Source organism: Triturus cristatus, chromosome 7, assembly GCF_964204655.1.
Source record: "Triturus cristatus chromosome 7, aTriCri1.1, whole genome shotgun sequence".
In the NCBI taxonomy this organism is placed as follows: Eukaryota; Metazoa; Chordata; class Amphibia; order Caudata; family Salamandridae; genus Triturus; species Triturus cristatus.
In genome coordinates, this window is record NC_140590.1 from 532,949,574 (window position 1) to 532,968,380 (window position 18,807).

The window sequence follows — 18,807 nt, forward strand, 5'->3', positions numbered from 1 at the left end:
GTTCTGCACTGTTCCAATTTCAACTTTAGTCCCGTGGCCACCCACTGCAGTGATTCCCTGTGTATCAACACCCGAAGAGGATTTTCAGCCCTGTTTGCTGTCCAACTCTGAGCAGAATGGACCAAGACCTCGACCATGGCTGTGGCCGGCTCCGAACAGCACACAGCTACCAGGTAATCTTTCTGATTCTGACTCTTTGCACATGTTAGTGCCCAAACTTTAGACAATCGTTTCAGCATTGACTAAGACAGTGGCAACTATGATAAAGTGGATGATTATAAACCACAATATGATCAGGAAAATTGGTATGAATAACTCCACGATACCAGTGGTCTGGCTACTTCTCCACATATGGGCCTTGTGTTTCCGCCGGGTTCTACTATGAAGAAAAGTGCCTCCCTCGCAGTTGTAATGCGAATGGTAGCCCAATCCTAAGACCTACAGCTCCTCACTGTGGAGGTAAATACTACATTTTCTGTCAGGCTCCTAAAGAGCAACTATTGCCATCTAATTTAAGCTCTGGGCGAAACCATGTTCAGGTCTACCTGTTAATAGGCAGGTTACTCATCACCATTAACCTGCACCAGACGACTCTGCCTTTCTTACACAGCATACAATATCGGACAGATCAGTGGTACAGGTGTCTACCAGTATAGTCAATCCCAATGCCTTAGCCAGCACTCCACTTGACTGTAAGTCAAAACATATAGAGACATTTGACAAGCAGATTTTCTTCTCTACAAGAATTGCTCTGAGATCAATGAATGCCAGCTGTCCTCTAGACCACTTCTACAATCCCCCTGACTGTATGAACGTCATCAAAGAAGCTAGGCGCCCTACCACTAGAGCGTGCTACGCCGCTAAGTGGAAACGTTTTATTATCTATTGTCATAACAACACCATCAATCCACTAGATGTGTCCATTCAACACATCATAGGCTACTTACTCCACCTACAAAGGTGCAATCTAGCCTATACGTCCATTCGACTACACCTCGCAGCCATAGCAGCTTACCTACAAAACAGGCATCCTCTCTCACTCTTTAGAGTACCTGCCATTAAAGCCTTAATGGAAGGCCTTAAAAGAATAATTCCCCCCAGAGTGCCACCCTCACCTGTGTGGAACCCAAATATCGTTCTCACCAGACTAATGGGACCTCCTTTTGAACCCCTACACAAATGTGAACTTCAATTCTTAACATGGAAAACTGCTTTTCTTGTAGCCATCACTTCCCTCAGAAGGGTCAGTGAGATATAAGCATTTACTATTCAAGAACCTTTTCTACAAATGCACCATAATAAGGTGGTTCTCCGTACCAACCCTAAATTCCTCCCCAAAGTCATTTCTCCTTTTCACCTAAACAATCTGTAGAACTACCAGTATTGTTCTCGCAACCACAAACTGTTGCAGAAAGACCTCTTCACACACTAGATGTCAAACGAGCCTTACTCTACTACATCGAGAGAACACAACCTTTCCGTAAGACTGTTTGTCTCTTTCTCTCCACCACACAAGGGCGACCCCATCTCAAAGTCGGGGATAGCTAGGTGGATTGGCAAATGTATTCAAATTTGCTACCATAAAGCAAAACGAACGCTATCCGTTCCCCCTAAAGCCCATTCTACACGTAGAATAGGGGCTTTAATGGCTTTTATAGGAAACATCCCATTAGATGATATCTGCAAAGCAGCTACATGGTCAACACCGCACACTTTTACCAAACACTATTGTGTAGATGTGCAAACTAAGCAACAAGCTAGTGTGGGCCAGGCTGTACTCAAAACATTATTTCAAACCACTGCAACAGATACGGGTGGTCACCGCTAACGGTGGGTACTGCTATATAATCTATGCACAAGTGTGTAATCTGCAGCTCATATGCCTCGAACGGAATATGCTACTTACCAGTATGCATCTGTTCTTGGCACGTAGAGCTGCAGATCTACACACGCCCACCCGCCTCCCCGGCTACCTGTATCTGTTCCAGCTTATCATATTTAGATAACACACACATGGGCATCTTCACTGTTATTACTACGCTCCATCTTTCCCTGCTGGCGAAAATCAATCTGAGGATGGAGCCGAAGCCCATGCGCAATACGATCCAAGGGAGGAGTCACCGACCTCGTGACTTCCAAAGACTTTCCAAGAGGAAAAACAAACTGCAAACATCCGGGCCAACGCCAGATGGCGATCTATGCACAAGTGTATAGATCTGCAGCTCTACATGCCAAGAACAGATGCATACTGGTAAGTAGCATATTCCTTACTCACCAACCTTCCCACCTCACTGTTCTATGAACCGGATACTTTTTCCATCTAAGAAGTTCCCAATTTAGGGATCTTCAAACTGGTTTTGCTAATCTTCTGATTATCTCCACTTCTGAGGGCCGGAAAGCCAAAGAATGCTACCAAAGTCAGCACTCATGGGTGGTGCTTATATGCTGGTACACATATCACTTCCAGAGCGGAATAATGTCGGCATAGAGCAGCACAACACCAACTACTGGTGCACAGTAGTAATGCTTTATAGTTCTGAATCAAGTCTGATGCCTGGGGAATACCCACAAGGTTACGGATCTGTGGCTAGATAGAGTATCCCTAAATACCAAGGAGTGGGAGATAAAAACATAGCAAGAGTTTACTCAGCTTCCATAAGTGTATCATTATCAATCAACAGAGAGTGAACTGCACTAGTGTCTGAAGCCTGGGTCCCTTGAATATTGGCCCGAAACCCTCGACCAGTAATTGCCACTGGTGACGTAAGTGATCACCACTCTGGTATCTTATTGGGTGGCGTCATCATTGGGTTTCGCACCTCGGTACTTTCTTCCCCAGCTGTGTGCCACCTCTGTCTGTGGGAGGATACTGGTGAGATCTGTGCTATGAAATATAAAACTACCTCCTATATCTTAAATATGAAGTTTAATATGGGTGAAGGGTTTAGGGGTAAGATTAAAAAGTGAAGTGGTGAAGTTTTCGGACGTGCTTACTGTCCTTAGCATCACACATGAGTGGTCAACATTTTTTCGGCCTTCGTTGCTCTAATGAGTCCAGGCCTTTATCAGAGCCTTAGTAATGGAAGTCTGATCTCTTCTTCAGTTGTTCACTATACGTTCCGTAAGTCTAACTAACTCACCCGTCATTGATAGAGCTGTTATGCAGGCATGTTTTGAGTCTGTAACTTTTAGTGTTGGTGGTTTTGCCTCACAGGCACAAGGTGAGGCGAGGGTCCCGTACCGATTTGGTTAAATGTAGGTCCTCGGCGTCTAAGCCTAGATTATGCTCACTGACCTTTCATTGATAACAATAGATAGAGTATCCACCAGAAAGATACTTATAAAAGGTAAGTAACTTGTTCTGTTCAAACTGTGGTGGGGCATCACCGGAGCCTTTGTCTTTTAAGTGCTGACCTCAGGCCATGACCTCCATTCTGCGCAGCTCTAAGGAAATAATAGACTTTGAGAAATGCACTGTACTTTGTACCCTTGCCCACAGTCCCTTAAGGGAAATATATTTCAGCCATGCCCCTTGAGTATCACATGCACCTGTGCCCACTGCCTTTGTTTGCAATTACAGCAAGGCATTGCTTGTGGACATGCATTAGCAGGTACTGGATGCATGGCATTCCTTGTCTCCAGTAACCTTTTAGTTATTTTGTTTTATTTTTATGGTTCGTGCCTCCCTTTTCTCGTTCGTCCTAGTCAAACACTGCACTTTGTAATTGGGTTAATTCCACCCCTTTAGTTTTGTCTTCTGGACCCCTTAGAGGGCGTGTTGCTACCCTGTTCCTATTTTATGTAGCTTGAGTCACAGACCCAAAAGTGCAAGTGAAGCATAGGCTGTTGAGCTCCTGTAAGGTATTCAGATGACTTGCACTGAAACAAACTTGAATTGAACTACCATTCATCCATAAATGTTCTGATACATTATGTTTTGTAGTTTTTTACAACTAACACTGGATGGATTTTCACCAATGCACAAATGATTGTAAGTTAAAGCAATTGTGATCTTATGGTCAAAAGGTGGAATTGATACTTTGCTAAGAGATCTACTTGTGAGATCCTGTCATATGAGTCCCTTTCTCTCCCACAATCCAGACACATTTGCCCCAAGATGAACCTTCACTGAGGAAATACTTTTTAAACGTTTTGTGTAGATTCTTTGTTTAGACTAAAAGTATGAGTGAAATTCATTTGGAGTAATTGATTTACTGCCCAGATTCTGCAATATTTATATGTGTGCAAGTTGGACTCGAAGTACAAACTTATGTACGCATTTTAGTAACCCTATGTCTCCATGTATGTGTTATTTGTATGGTTACGGTTGTGATCCACTTTCCTTGGGTACTTGAGATACCATATTTTTCCTATCATTTGTTAAATGTATGAACTATATTGCCATTGAATTCAGAAAAGCCTCCTCAAAATCCCATTTGAAGTTTTGCAAACATTAGTTGTGTTTATGAAATTAGGGGCTGAGCCCTTCTTTTACCACATGCCTCTCCTCATCACACATAGCAGGTGGGTTGAAGTGAGGTGGTATTTTATTTCCGACTCTCGCTCTGCCTGCACCACAGTCTCCTCCTCTACACCCTCATGCTTGCTCCCTATTGTCCATCTTACTTTTCTTGTCTCTCTCCTCCTTCCCTTCCCATCTCTTGCTTCTTAGTCCACTTCCCTTATCATGTCATTGCACCTCTCTTGTGCCCTTACCTATGTGGCCTCTGTTTATTGTCTGGCTGTCCTTTGCCCCTACCTGCAACTCCTGTGGTCCTGCTCCTGAGCCTCTTTTCCTGTTCTAGTATCATTCCGCCCTTCCTGTTCCTCAGATAAGTGTGTGCAGCTCGAATAAATGGTGTTTTTTCTTTTCCATAGGAAGGAGTCTGCAAAGAGCCCGCTGTCTGCAGTATCCTCAGTAGGTCCCAGGAGAGGGAAGCGCATCGCATCTCAGGTGAAGCACTTCGCCTTCGACCGCAAGAAGCGTTACTACGGGCTGGGTATGGTGGGGAACTGGCTGAATCGCACATACCGGCGCAGCATCAGCAGTGTAGTTCAAAGTAAACTGGAGCACTTTGACAGTCACAGGTGAGAATACTGTGGGTACGATTAAAACTGCTGGCGGGGATGCAAGAGGGAATTCCAAGTTGTGGTGAAGTCTTGGTTGGCACAGCAGAATGAGGCATAGAGTAAGTAAGTTAGTAGAGGTAGTAAGAGTTCAAGAGGGGCAACAGATCCAAGAGCACATGACCCGTAGGTCAAGTTGGGCACAAGATAAACTTTGAAAGTCCACTTGCCACAGTAATGTGTGGTAATAGAACAGAATGAGCTATATGTGTGAATGTTGTTCAGGCAAGACATGGCATTGGTGGCTCTAGAGCTGGCCCAGAGTGTCTGTTTATTTCACCAGGCATTTCCCCAGGAGGGCCGAAGTTGGTTTTTGAAGGCAGTGTACCACTGTTAGCACTTATGCCACTTTATCAATCAATCAGTCAATTAGGATTCATGGAGCATGGTTAATCTCCCCATAGGTGCTTGCAGGTCCCGGAGTCTCAGTTGAACAGCCATGTCTTGAGGGCTCTTTGATCCAGATTTGCATCGAGAGGCTGTTCCAGGTCTTTGCTGCGATGCGGGAGAAGAAGCATCCCCCACTTCTGCTTCAGTAGATGCGAAGAGTATGGGCAAGGGATAGGTAGGCGGAGTGTAGTCTTGTCGACGGTTGGTAGAAGTTCATGCGGTGGTTAATGTAGACGGGCCCTTGGTTGTCGCTTCTGGGCAAGGGGCCAGTGGAGTCGTCTGAGGTGGAGTGTGAAGTAGGGTTGTCGGGAGAGGTAGAGTATGATTCTGGCTGTGACGTTCTGTATGGTCTGCAGTCTTTGCAAGAGGTTATGGCAATTCCTATGTAGAGAGCATTGCCGTAGTCCATTCGGCTGGTGATGAGGGCCTGTGTCACTGTGCGTCTCGTGTGCAGGGGTAGCCACTTGAAGATCTTACGTAACATGCAAAGGGTGAGGAAACAGATGGAGGAGATGGCGTTGATCTGTAATTTCATGGTGAACTTGTTGTCTATGATGATTCTTAGGTTTTTGGCGTGGTCGGAGGGAGTGGGTGCAGTACCTAGGTCTGACGGCCACTAGGAGTCGTTCCTTGTATTGCTTGCGTTGCCCAAGATCAGCACTTCAGTTTAATCTGTGTTCAGTTGCAGGCATTTATTCTTCATGCATTTGGCAATGTTTACCGTGCATCTGTAGAAGTTGGTTCTGGTGGGGAGGAGATATTTGGTGAGTCAGAGAATGAGTTGGGTTTCGTCTGCGTAGGAAATAATGCTGAGACCGTGGGATCTGACGATCTTGGCCAGCGAGGTCATATATGCGTTGAACAGTGTGGAGCTGGGGAATGAGCCTTGGGTAACCCCGCAGGTTATATCCTTGGGTTCAGAAGTGAAAGGTGGGAGGTAGATCCTCTGGGTTCTTCCGGTGAGGAAGGAGGTGATCCATCTGAGTGCATCCCCTTGGATGCTTGTGTGGTGGAGCCTTTCCATCAGCGTGTGGTGGGATACGATGTCGAAGGCTGCCAAGAGCTTGAGGATGATCAGAGCTGCTGTTTTTCCTCGATCAAGGAGGGTTCAGATGTATTTGGTAGCCGTGATGAGGGTGGTCTCTGCGCTGTGATTGCTGCGGAAACCAGATTGGGAAGCATCAAGTAGCTGTTTCGGTTTTAGGTGTGTCGTGAGTTGCTAATTGATGATCTTTTCCAGTACTTTTGCTGGAAATGGTAGCAGGGAGATTGTCCAGCAGGTTTTGTGTTTGCTTGGGTTTGCGGAGGGTTTTTGGAGTAATGATCTGACTTTGCATGTTTCTAGGCATCAGGAAATGTTGCAGTGGTGATGAAGGTGTTTAGCAGGGTGGCGAGTTCGTGGCTGATCCTTTGGTTTCCAGGATGAAGACGTGGTGTGGGCATGGGTCTGTGGGAGCCACCAAGTGGATGGATTTCATGGTGGAGGTGGTGTCCAGGGTGGAGAGGAGGTGGTTCATGTTGTTTGCGGTAGTGGCGCGTCTATCGAGGAGGTCCGTTGGTGTGGGTTAAGGTCAAAGTTTCTGTTTATGGATGTGATCTTGTCGTAGAAGAAGCCAGCAAGGTTGTTGCACATGTTCTGTATGCTGTGATGTTGTTTTCACTGGCAGTTGGGTTGGATAGTTCCTTAACAATGTCAAAAAGTTCCTAGTGGTGTTGGCGCTGGTTTTGATGCATGTGGCTAGGATTCTTTTCTGTGTTGCTCTCAGCAGGCGGTGGCAGAGGTTAAGGTTGGTCTTGAAGGCTGCCCTATAAAAGGTGCCCCTGCTAGCATGCTATCCCCTCCAGTTGTTTGCCATCTCGTTTTGCTGTTCTGAGTTCTTGGGTATTCCAGCTGGCCTTTTTGGAGGGTCTTCTCTGGGTGTTGCTCTTGATGGAGGTGATGCTGTTGGCGCAGTTGGTGATCCTCGCGTTTAAGTTCTTAACTCCCTGTTCAAGGTTGATGGCAGTAGCTCGGTTGGAGGTGTTGAGGGCATCTGTCCAGCTGGTCTCTGAGATTTTGTTCCACCTCTGGTGGAGGGTGCTGGTCATCTTGTGGCTGGCAATGTGGGGACTGGAGATGCTGAAGTGGAGGATGGAGTGATCGGTCCATGTGAGCTCTGTGATGTGTCTGTATTTGTCGCGTTTGCTGAAGGTGAAGATGGGGTCCAGAGTGTCTTCTGCGGTGTGTGTGGGGTGAATCCGAGGCTGCTCATACTGTCAGGAAGGTGTGCAGGGTTTTTGTCATTGTGGTCAATGATGTGGACATTAAGGTCACTGAGGAAGATGTAGTCCTTGGAGTCTAAAGCTAAGGGTCCAATAAAGTCTGCGATGGTGGCGCAAATGTTGGCGTGCAGGCCTGGGGATTGGTATACAAGTGTCCCTCTGATGGTTGTCTTGTCACCCGCATGGATCTTGAAGTTGAGATGTTCCTTGGGGGCGGTGGTTTTATCGGTGGTGATGGTGCACCAAATGGTCTCTTGGTGGCTGATGGATGTTCCTCCTCCCGGCTTGTTGTTGCAGTCCTGGTGAGTGATTTTGTATTGGCCGGGGATTGCTTTGGCAATTTCTGGGGTGGATGTGGGGTTGAGCCTGATCTCTGTGACGAAGACTATGTCTGGTATGAGGGTGGCGATTAGGTCCCATATTTCGCTGGAATGCTTGCACATTGAGTGCGTGTTGAGGCGTAGACCGTGAAGTCTGTGTGTCGCTTCTGTTATGTTGTGATGAGAGGTCAGGGTGTGCTTTGAGGCCCTGTGGGGGATGTACTGGTGCAGGAGAAGGTGCATCTGGTGCAGGAGAACATTCCTACCTTAGAGTGTGGTGTAGCAGCAGTGTTCCCTGGGTCTTTCGGTTTACAGGGCATGGAGGGTAGTGGTGTCGTATTTGCGGGAGGGTCGGGAACCAGGAGCTCGAAGAAAATGGTTTTGCAGTGGCTCTAAACACTTGGCTTCAGCTGACTTCGTTATTCGCACTGTTACTAGTGAACTTGCTTTGCACAAGTTGGTGAGCCATCACCAATGCTTCTGTGAAGTGTTTGGCTGACACAAGACCACTGTAAAAACAACAAAGCCATGGGTTGAATGCATGAATTAATTTCAGACACTGATAATTACTTTAGGCTGCATTCCAATCCCACTAAAGATATGAGGAGTAACCACATGCAAGAAGGGGCGTAGCTTAGTAAGATTCAGGGGGTTTGAATCTCATATTTCCCAACTAATAAAATACAGTGGTTGCAGGGTGAGTGGGTGAGATGATCAAGGTTGGGATGGGCTGTTCGGAGCAGGGTCAGTGCTGCTTTGCATTAGGTGGGCCTCTGGAACTGATTAAGAGCCGAGCAGGTACTCAATTGCAGTCCACCTGATTTTGAATCAGACGGACTGCAGGTTTTATGCTGACGGAGTAAAATTTACTCTATGATTATAAAACTGCCTCCGACAGCACAACAGAGTAGATTCCACCGGAGGTAAGCCATCTGATGGTCTGCCCTATTTAGAGTGGACAGTAGGATGCCTTTTTTTCTGTGTATCTCTGTCCTGTCAGGGACAGAAAAAAGAAAAAGAAAAAAATTGACCTCCACAGCATGGGAGAAGGTTCCCATGGTATGGCAGTCATTCTTTTTTTTCCCTCCAAAATAAATTCCGTCTTGAGAAGTTTGTTTAAAAGTGCAAGGGTATTTGGGTAGCAAAGGTATTTTTAGTGTGGATAGGGGTATTTGGGTGGCAATGGTATTTGTAGGCGTGGGTAAGGATATTTGTTATTAGCAAGAGTAATTTAGGGTTTAGGCTGGGTGAGGGTATTTGGGGGCAAGGGTATTTTTAGGGTTTAGGGTGGATAGGGGTAATTGGTGGCAAGGGTATTTTTATGGTTTAGCGTGGGTAAGGGTATGTAGGTGGCAAATGTATTTTTAGGGTCTAGGGTAGGTAGGGGTATATGGGTGTCAACTGTATTTTTAGGCATGGGTAAGGGTTTTTGTTAGTGGCAAAGGTATTTTAGGGTTTACGGTGGGAAAGGGTATTTGAGGGCCTCTTACCTGCAAAATACTGACATTTTTGTATTAAAGGCAAGCGTGGTAAAATATTGCATGGTAGAGATATGTGATGTAAAGCCATATGAGTTAAGGACGCATTGTAAAGGCATGCGTGGTTCAATCATACAAACCCCTGAAGCTACTCCCTCACGTGCAGGCTACTCTTGCTCCTGCTCCACAGACCACTTGAAAGCACTGGCCCAGCCTGCTGTGGCGCCCCTGTCTTTTTCATTCTCCACTCGCCACCATCAGCAATGCAAATACAGTAGAATGGCCCTCCCTGTAGTTAGACGCAGCATTACACAGATGACCACCAGAAAGCATTGCGAGCGAACATCTGGCTGTGTTTTGTACATGTTTATGAAGCTTCATGTGAAAGCACAAAATATACCTCTCTACAGTTAATGCAATTTGCTCACACCCCCTTAATAGCGTGAATTGGTGGGTGCAAAGGGAAATGGCATTGCACATCTTTGTTTTTTGCAATTGCGTTCAGCATAAGCTGCACCTGTGGTGTAATATTCTCCCACCATTTCTAAAGGCCGGCTTGGCCTTAATACCATCATTTGTTTATCGGTCCGCCCTCTCCACGCTCCTCAATCGCCCATTACCCTGCCCCAGCGTTGGCGTAGCCATGTAAGCTCTGCTAGAGAGTGCAGTGTCTGGCACAGAAGCTGTTTTAAATGGAATGAATTGCCGCAAGAAGTCAGTGACACAGCACTTATCACATCTAAAGCTGGCACGCGCTATTATTGAATATGTTTAATTGTACACTATCTATTTTGGTCTGTTTGTGTGTCCAGTATAAAAAGAGCATGTTTTTCCCCAAAATATCAATTTTGTAAAACTTCTGGGGGAAAGAAAGATGTCTTGGAACTCAGAAGCTGTGTCATGGGTATTATCTGACTATTAGGATTCTGGGGGACTTTGTCTTCTGCTCTGAAATTAGAAGGTACCAGTCACAGTCTCAAGAAACTGGAACAAAGCAAAGTGTAAGTAATGGCAAGAGGCAGCCCCCCCCCCCAAAAAACATAGTATAGCAAGGGGACGCATCACACACTTTATATTACATCTCACCAAACAGCCTCAGCACATGAAAGAAGCTACCACGGCGGGGGTCCGTAATGCTTTATTGCAGATAACCAAGAACATATCAAATAACAAACGCAAAATACTGATCGTGGCATGTCATGAACATGTGAACGAAAGCTAGTATGGTAGCAAACTCAAAAGGGTGATGTGCAACAGACACTGGAACAGTGCCTCCTTTGTAACCAAATAAGGGCCAGGGCACTCGTCTGCTGTAAAAATGGTTTGGGCGGCAGGTATTAGTAATTGTTCATGTATATTGAATTAATAAACAGCAGTTTGTTGTGCGCATCTCTAAAATAGACAGACAGTCCCACCATGTGGCAGGCTGTCATAAGTGCAGGTGTGGACAATTTAAGTGCTGGTGCCGAGCACCGGAAATCACTGTCTCAAATTAAGCACTGCACTGGATCCAACTATGACATGTACAGTTCTGAGGAATCCAGGAAAAGCTGTTAAGTGATAAAAACAGTCTTACAAGAAGTTCTAGGATGTGACATGAATTGTAAGCACAACATAAATTAAAATGCTACATCTCTTCGCTTCACTTGTGCATAAATATACTAATTTTAACATATTTTTGGGAGATTGTGAAAATTTACAACAAATGGACATGGTTATTGTCAGTGCTGCTACAATACGAAAATGTCCCTCAAGAATGCTGTCCAAAGATGAAGAGTGAGTATTTCCACTGGTTAGAACTGACTGATTCTTGGATTGTAGGGACTTTATAATGGCAGGTGTCACTCCATACAAAATAGTGGATAAATACTAGACTAGGTCATTGACTGCGAACCACATCTTAGCCCATCTCAAAATCTTCTACAAACTTCGGATCATTCTGGGAGTAAACAGGCATCCTCAGCCTGCCACATTTATAATACAGAATATTGATACTGACGCTCTTAAAAACTCAAAAATAGAGCGTAATCCTGCAGGGCCTCTTAATGATCACTAAACATTTTTCAAATGCATTGCAATTAATTCATATCTTTTGAATCCAGGTTTCTATTGTTTGTTTTATAGGTGTACACTTTTAAAATGATATGCACCAGAATGTGGGGAATCCAGTTCCCATCTCCCCATAGAGTATATCCATTCACTGTTGAAACCACTGTAAACTGCGCTGTTGCCTTGTTTAATTTATAGGTAGCATTCCCATAAAAGACACTAAGATACAAAGGGCTAGATGTACAATGCTTTTTTTAGGTCGCAAATGGCCGGATTCGCAAAATCGGGCCGTTAATGATTGGAAAAAGCATGTTTCTATGTATAAATTCCTATTTTGCGATTCGGTAACCTATTACCGAATTGCAAAATGGGTTTGCAATTCAGTATTAGGAATGTGTGTGTTAAGGGCATCCTTTCCTAACAACAATTCGCAGTGGTACGTATGATTTTTTTTTTTTGTGACTGGAATGCGGTTGCAAAACATTTGCATTTTACCACCTACTTAAAGTAGGTGGTAACCCTTTCGCAAATGGGAAGTGGTCCACCAGGGACCCTTTCTCCTTTGTAAAGACATGTTTTAAGAGCAGGCAGTGGTCCCACGGCAGTGCCAACTGAGGCAACTGCTTTCACAGGGTGCACCCCAAAAGTCCACCCCCTCACAACTCCATATTCACATCTCTGTGGGGGATGACAAGGGGGTTGTTGGACTTGGATCTCCCTAATTTCTTTTCTGCATCTGTTGTGACAATGACCACCATACTCTGGATTCTGGCAGTCACTGGAGACTTTTCATTACAGATCTGCTGCCGCACACTGTACCGAATGAATTTGGTGTTAGTTAAAGGTCCTGCATTGCTGTCCCAAAACTTAGTCATCAAACAGCCTGTATTCTGTTTATCAAACCAACTTATCAAGAGGGAAGAATCCGAAGGCGGATTTCTGGTTGAGTTGTGACATCATGTTCATTCAATCATATGTAGCTCACGAAGATGACTGCCTTGGTATTCCAATATAATATCACTGTTCCCTTTACTTAAAGCTACAACTACTCTGTGATTGGCAAACAAAATCAATCAATCAGGATTCTTGTAAAGCATGACTACTCGCCCATTAGGGTCTCAAGGTACTGAGGGGGACGGGAGGTGGTCTGCAGTTCAGTCGATGAGCCATCTCTTGAAGTCCTTCCTGAATTGAGGCAGAGACGGTGATTGCCTGACGTGTAGAGGCAGGGAGTTCCAGGTCTTCGCAGCGAGGAAGGAGGATCTTCCTCCAACCGTGGTCTTGGGGATCCGTGGGATGGTCACCAGGGCCAGTTGGGCAGAGCTTAGATGTCTGGTGGGAGTGTAGAAGGAGAGACAGTGGTTGAGGTATGCAGTTCGAACATCGTGAAGGGCTTTGTAGGCGTGCATGAGGAGCTATAAGGTAATTCTTTTGTTGATCGGAAGCCAGTGGAGGTCTCTTGTGACCGGTGATGTGGCTGCGGTGGGGGGCGTTAAAGATGAGTCTGGAGGAGGCTTTCTGGATGTTTTGTAGTTTCTTTAGGAGTTTTTGGGTGGTGCCGGCGTTGAGCATGCTACCGTAGTTGAGTCTACTGCTGACGAGCGCATGGGTGACCGTTTTCCTCGACTCAGTGGGGCAGACAGAGCATGTGGAAGGAGGATGGTCAGATGGCATTGATTTGGCAATTCATAGAGAGAGAGGAGTCCAGGATGATCCAGAGGTTGCGTGCATGGTCTGTGGGTGTGTCACTTTCTTAGCACAGTTAGTTTTTACTACTTTCAAACAAAAACTGCTTTATTTAACACATAGAATATGACACATTATATTAGCAATTGTAAATGTTGGCATAGACATAGGGAAAGTCCTAGATACTGTATGTAAATGTAAAACATTTTGCCATATATCAGAATAGGAAAGATTTGAACTAGTTCCTCAGATTTAGGGGTCTATGCAGTGCTGTGCGCTGCTGAGCTATGTAGTCCTTTAATAGAGGCTAAAGTTTTTGATTGCTGGATTGATGGGCTGTCATCTTACTTGCATTTCATGCTTTGCTTCCATCGACCATTTCTCAGGCCATATTTCACATACTGGATAACCTGCGTCCACTTGATCATCACCCTGCTGTCCATCTGCACATATGGCATCGCACCTATTGGATTTGCACAACACGTGAAAGCAGAGCTGGTAAGGCAAGCGCCGGCAGTGTTCAGCTTTCGGTGTGCTCTTGTGCCACCGCCATGACAGCCTATGTTGTCTGCTTCTAGGTGTTAAGAAACAAAGGTGTCTATGAAAGCGTGAAGTACATCCAACAGGAGAACTTCTGGATCGGACCCAGTTCGGTGAGCCATGGCTGTGCTTGGCTCTGTGTGTGATGGGTGTTGGACTACGGCAGTTGGGGACACATGACTAGTGAGCAAATTAATGGGTTTATGGGGGTAAGCTGTGACTAGAGAAGTTGGAGATTCAGGAAGATAATGATGAGGGAGAAGAATGTAAGAGTGGCAATCTCCCTGACATTATTAAAAGCCGGGATTGTGAAGTCTTGCACAAGGTGTAATATAAATATCCTATTTCACCAACTCCACCAACCTTGCTGAACTCTTAAGGCGGGTGCCATCAATCATGAGGGTGGCTTCACGTGTAATATCTAAAAAGCACAGTGGGCACTCACTTGGTTCTTGGTATCTCCAAAGATTTATTTAAAGCAAATAGACGTGTTTCGGCTGGACTGCCTTTCTCAATATTTGCATAATACACAGTGCACCTTTCCACTATTTGGTGAGAAAAAGTAGTACCTGACCTGCAGCACTCCCACTTTTCAGATTTAGGGCCCTGCATCTATCTATCAATTCACTTCTAGCCTAATCTAGTACTTGAGCCTGAATAAAGCACTTCCAGTGCACCGCAGTGTGAGTTTTCAGAGCCCTATACTGCTCTACAATAAGATACATTCACACAACTCTAAGGTACCTCATTCATTACATCAAGCATCACCTAGGTTTCCAGCCCTGGAACCTACACACCTCACTATTGATATGTTTTGACTGATTTCAGATCTCCTTGATCCATCTTGGGGCAAAGTTCTCTCCCTGCATTCGACGGGATTTGCAGATCGAGAAGCTGACCCAGCGGCAGCGTGACCGTGAGCGTGAATCTGGCTGCTGCGTTCAGAATGACCGATCCGGCTGTGTGCAGACGTTGAGGGCGGACTGCTCGGTGAGTCCATTTCTAAGTGTGTGCCACAGATTGGAACTAATCCTCTGCTCTTTATCCAGCATAGTGTTGTATCCATGTTTGACCTTCCAGTACTAGTAGTTAGCATTTCAGATGGTCATCCTCCACCCGTTTGTTATCTGATTGTACGGATAGGGGCTTTCCGGTGATTGGGCTCAGTCTGTGGACTAAGGGTGAAGGCCAGTTTCTCGCAGTTAGTGCAGATACCATCTTATTTCTAGGTTCCATGGACCCTTCAGTCGACCTACAGCATGTGACACCCTATCCAAATGGGCCCAGAAGTGCTCTTGGTTCTCAAATTCTAGATTTGCTTCTTGAATTTAGAGTGCTTGTGCACCAACAAATACTTTTTAAACTTTTACTTTTTATTTCCTTGAGAGATTTGAATGACTCTATCTCACTCCCCCCAACCCTCTTTACTCCAATGTATACGTCTCTATTTTTGAGCCACTCTTAATGTCTCTGTGATATCAACCTAGCTCTCATTAAATGAGAGCACTTGGCTACTTTTCCATGTCTTTAAGTCGTTCCTCATTCCATTAATCTCACTCTGGGACTGAAGCATTGTGAAAGATCTTCATGATGTCTACCCCACACCTTCTCACTCAGCTCCTCGAAAGTAGAACATCCGAAAGTATTGAGAATCATCAGAAAGGCCTGAACCCTTCAGCTCAAAATTGAATCCTTTTTGCTAGTCCTCCTTCCCTAGTATCAGCGTTTTGCGGAAATGCACTGAATGCTTCTATCTACTGTGTTGCTCATCTAGTCAAAAAATTGTCGACCAGGGCTTTCTCCCCATGGAACCTTGGTGTTGCCGAGCAAGCAGAAGAGATAAAGAAATTTAGTTGAATGACATGAATGGAGGAAAAGGATTTTGTGTTGCGAGTCAGGCTGATTTAAAACCATCCCTGTGCTTAAGGCACACGTTTAAGTTAACTTACTGTGCACTTCCAGAGCCCACTTTGTGACTTCCAGTCATCGGTCTGTGAGACGAAGTTGAAATTGTACATTTCCACCTCCTCGAGGCATCAAGAGGCTTTCTGCTCACCCTTAGAGGGTAGGTTGGTTTGTGATCCTTTACTAGTTACCCCAAGCCCACAGTGACAAATCGCCAATGCGTTATTCACTGAAGCTGCAACGCAACATTTGGTGACTGGGTTTTGAAGTGAAACAAAGGAAATGGCTTTCACCCTATGCCATCCATGCAATCATAACCAAACTAGGGTGATTGTTTCTCTGACTTGTTTTAGATATTGTAGCTGCATGCATTTTCTTTAAATTGTCTCTCATATTGCGGATGCTTATTTTTTTATTGCCCTATTTGCTCTGATGCGTCGGCTGCTTAGTTTTCGTCTAGGCTGTTGATATTTATTTCAGATATTTGTGCTGCTTGTTTTTGCTTCCATTTATTTTTGATATTCTGACTGCTAAATTAATTATGTAAATTTTTTTTTCTGCTGTACACGTGGTCCCCTCTAGGATGGGGAATCTGGTTGCTATATATTGCCCCCATGTTTCTGTGCTGTGCAGATTATTTACCCTTTTTATTTAATATTTATTTCTCAGTTTTTGAGTTTGTGATATCCTAGCTCTGTCCCATGTATGATGGTGAAATGGTCTTCTTTGCAAAGAGCCCTCCCTTCAAACACACCGAACTACTAGACTAATTCCTCCTACTCAGGCAACAAGAAGCTTGTGTGGGTTATACCCCTCTGCTGTAATCCCAATAATGCCAGATATGAGGTGTTTGAAACTGCTATTTAAAATACAGAATTGATAAAAATGTCTCCACTAGTCAGAGGCACAGAGTTCCTGAGATTTGAAGTGTCACTGAGAAACCATGCTACCCGCTGTTTGTTTCTAAAGCATAAAACTTCTACATTAATCTAAATGCTTTACGCCACAGATAGTCGACATACACTGTGCCTTTACAATAAGACATGGTCATAGTTTTTTAGGGCTTTGACCAAGATACTGCCACTCTTTGTACAAGTTAGAGTTGGTGTATAATTCTGTGGGCTGCCCCTGATAAAGGATGCATGGGAGGGGAAACATTGCAGAGTATTCTAACACCCTCACAGCCCTGCAGCAGATTCATTGGCCAATTGTCATATTCAGAACTGAACACGTGGTCTGCAGCAAACACTTGATAAAGTCAGTTTTTATTAGAACTTAACAAGCAGAAGATGGAAGATCTGGTTATTGGTTTTGGCTTCATGCTCTAAAGTACCCAGATAGGTTTTCATGACTTCTGTGACCTGACAAGTGGAAAAGCTTGGCATTTCGTAAAATAGCAACCTTTTATTTGAGGCTCGGATCTAGGCAGTCTGATTGGTTCATCTTGTCTAACTCTTGTTCCCCTGGAAATCTTGCATTTTATTCTTTTTGGTCAAAAGCAATGGTGATTAGAGGTTTTTTTCGTGCCTGGGTTATGGGATTATATTTGTCTGTGGCTGCCTGAAGCTAGAACCCAGAGGATTCAACACATCAAGAGTGTGACTATTAGACTGGCATGTAGACTCTAGAAGTTGATTCACTTTTCAGAGGCTAAATAATCCTTACATTGGTTTCCTGACAAGTAAAGAATATACTTTAAGGTCCTCTGTGTGATCATTGGATATTACGTAAATCAGAGCCAATCTTATCGAAGCTTATTCCTGCTAATGCTTCTGTTGTTTTGTTTGTGCTCAAACTCTCAGACTTTCTGCTGATTCTGCGTCTCAGTCAAACGCGCTGTGAGGACAGTGTCCTACAAGTGATAGGGCCTTTGCTTGGACTGCTTTGCCATCTCCCTGTTAACCATTGTGTCATTAGGGAGGAGTGTAATACGCTCTTGTTGTTTAAATTACTGATCTTGCTGTTGAGATGCTCTGCCTCTTAGGTAGTGTTATTTTGTCTTTTGATGACAACCTGCTGGCATTTCAGCTGCTGATAGCACACTTAAGATCAAGATAATAAATAAAGGGGATGGTGAAGAGAGGGCTGCCTAACATTTTACCTCTTCCCAGAAAACAGCAACAAATCCAATCGGACCCCTGTTCATAGAAGATTTGATTCAAGTTCCTTCGTTTCGGAGCTGTGGGTTTGTAGGCTTGTATTCATTTGGCTCTCCATTGCAGGGTATAAACAGATGAGCTACTCATCCAGCTCAAGATAACAGTGCTAGCACATTCCCCAGAAGGCCTCACAGACACAGCTGCTTTCTTCGCCCCAGTGGATTCTCACAAATACATGGTGGTGTGCTTTAAGCAGCACTGACTGAGGTCTTGTTGAAACCAGCCTATCTTTTCATCAAAAGTTTTTGCCTCCGAGTACCTTCAAACGCGTACTTGGATCCGGTCTCTATGAAGAAGATAGGAAGAGCAGCTGTTTTTTGGGAAATTTCTAGGATTGGGAGAGAGAGTACATTGAGCAGACCACAGCGCTTTACAGTTGTGAACAGTGGGAAATGCCTGTTAGATGAACCTCTACATTTCTCCACTACAGGAGACCTTGGCAACCTTTGTGAAGTGGCCGGAGTTTAATGCTCCAATCAGGGAATCTACAACAGATAGACGGACGTCAGGAGCAGTGTGCCACCAAGACCCCAGGTGAGCCACCCGATATGAAACCTCTCACCAGAGATGCAGATTGTCAGAAGATGAATCTTCTTTATTCTTCAAAGAAATTGTGTTTGGGTTGGGGTATGTGGCACAGGGTATGGGCATGGGTAAAGGACATGCCAGGGCTGGGCACCTGTGTTCGATAGGAAAGAGAACAATATAAGAGGCTTAGGGGGGAGTAGAGGAATTAGAGGCAAAGTTTGGCAGTATTTGCAGGGTCTGAAGTAGGAGACATAGTGAGCCGATGAAGTAGACACAAATATGAGGAAAGTGTGTAGTGAGAAATGAGGGGGTAAGGTATGAGGTGCATAAAAATAGGAAAGGGGGAGACAGGAGTAATTTATA

The 18,807-nt window shown here is 44.8% G+C and overlaps 1 protein-coding gene across 5 annotated transcripts in view; it reads left to right on the forward strand.

The window, feature by feature from the left end:
- RHBDF2 (rhomboid 5 homolog 2) overlaps nucleotides 1–18,807 on the forward strand; it is a 381,680-nt gene that overhangs the window by 322,466 nt on the left and 40,407 nt on the right. For all 5 annotated transcript variants that reach the window (XM_085616914.1, XM_085616913.1, XM_085616916.1 and 2 more), the window contains exons 9-13: nucleotides 4,879–5,088; nucleotides 13,699–13,810; nucleotides 13,891–13,965; nucleotides 14,681–14,842; nucleotides 18,347–18,450. In XM_085616914.1, coding sequence (XP_085473040.1) covers nucleotides 4,879–5,088; nucleotides 13,699–13,810; nucleotides 13,891–13,965; nucleotides 14,681–14,842; nucleotides 18,347–18,450 — 663 coding nt within the window. The remainder of the gene's footprint in view (nucleotides 1–4,878; nucleotides 5,089–13,698; nucleotides 13,811–13,890; nucleotides 13,966–14,680; nucleotides 14,843–18,346; nucleotides 18,451–18,807) is intronic.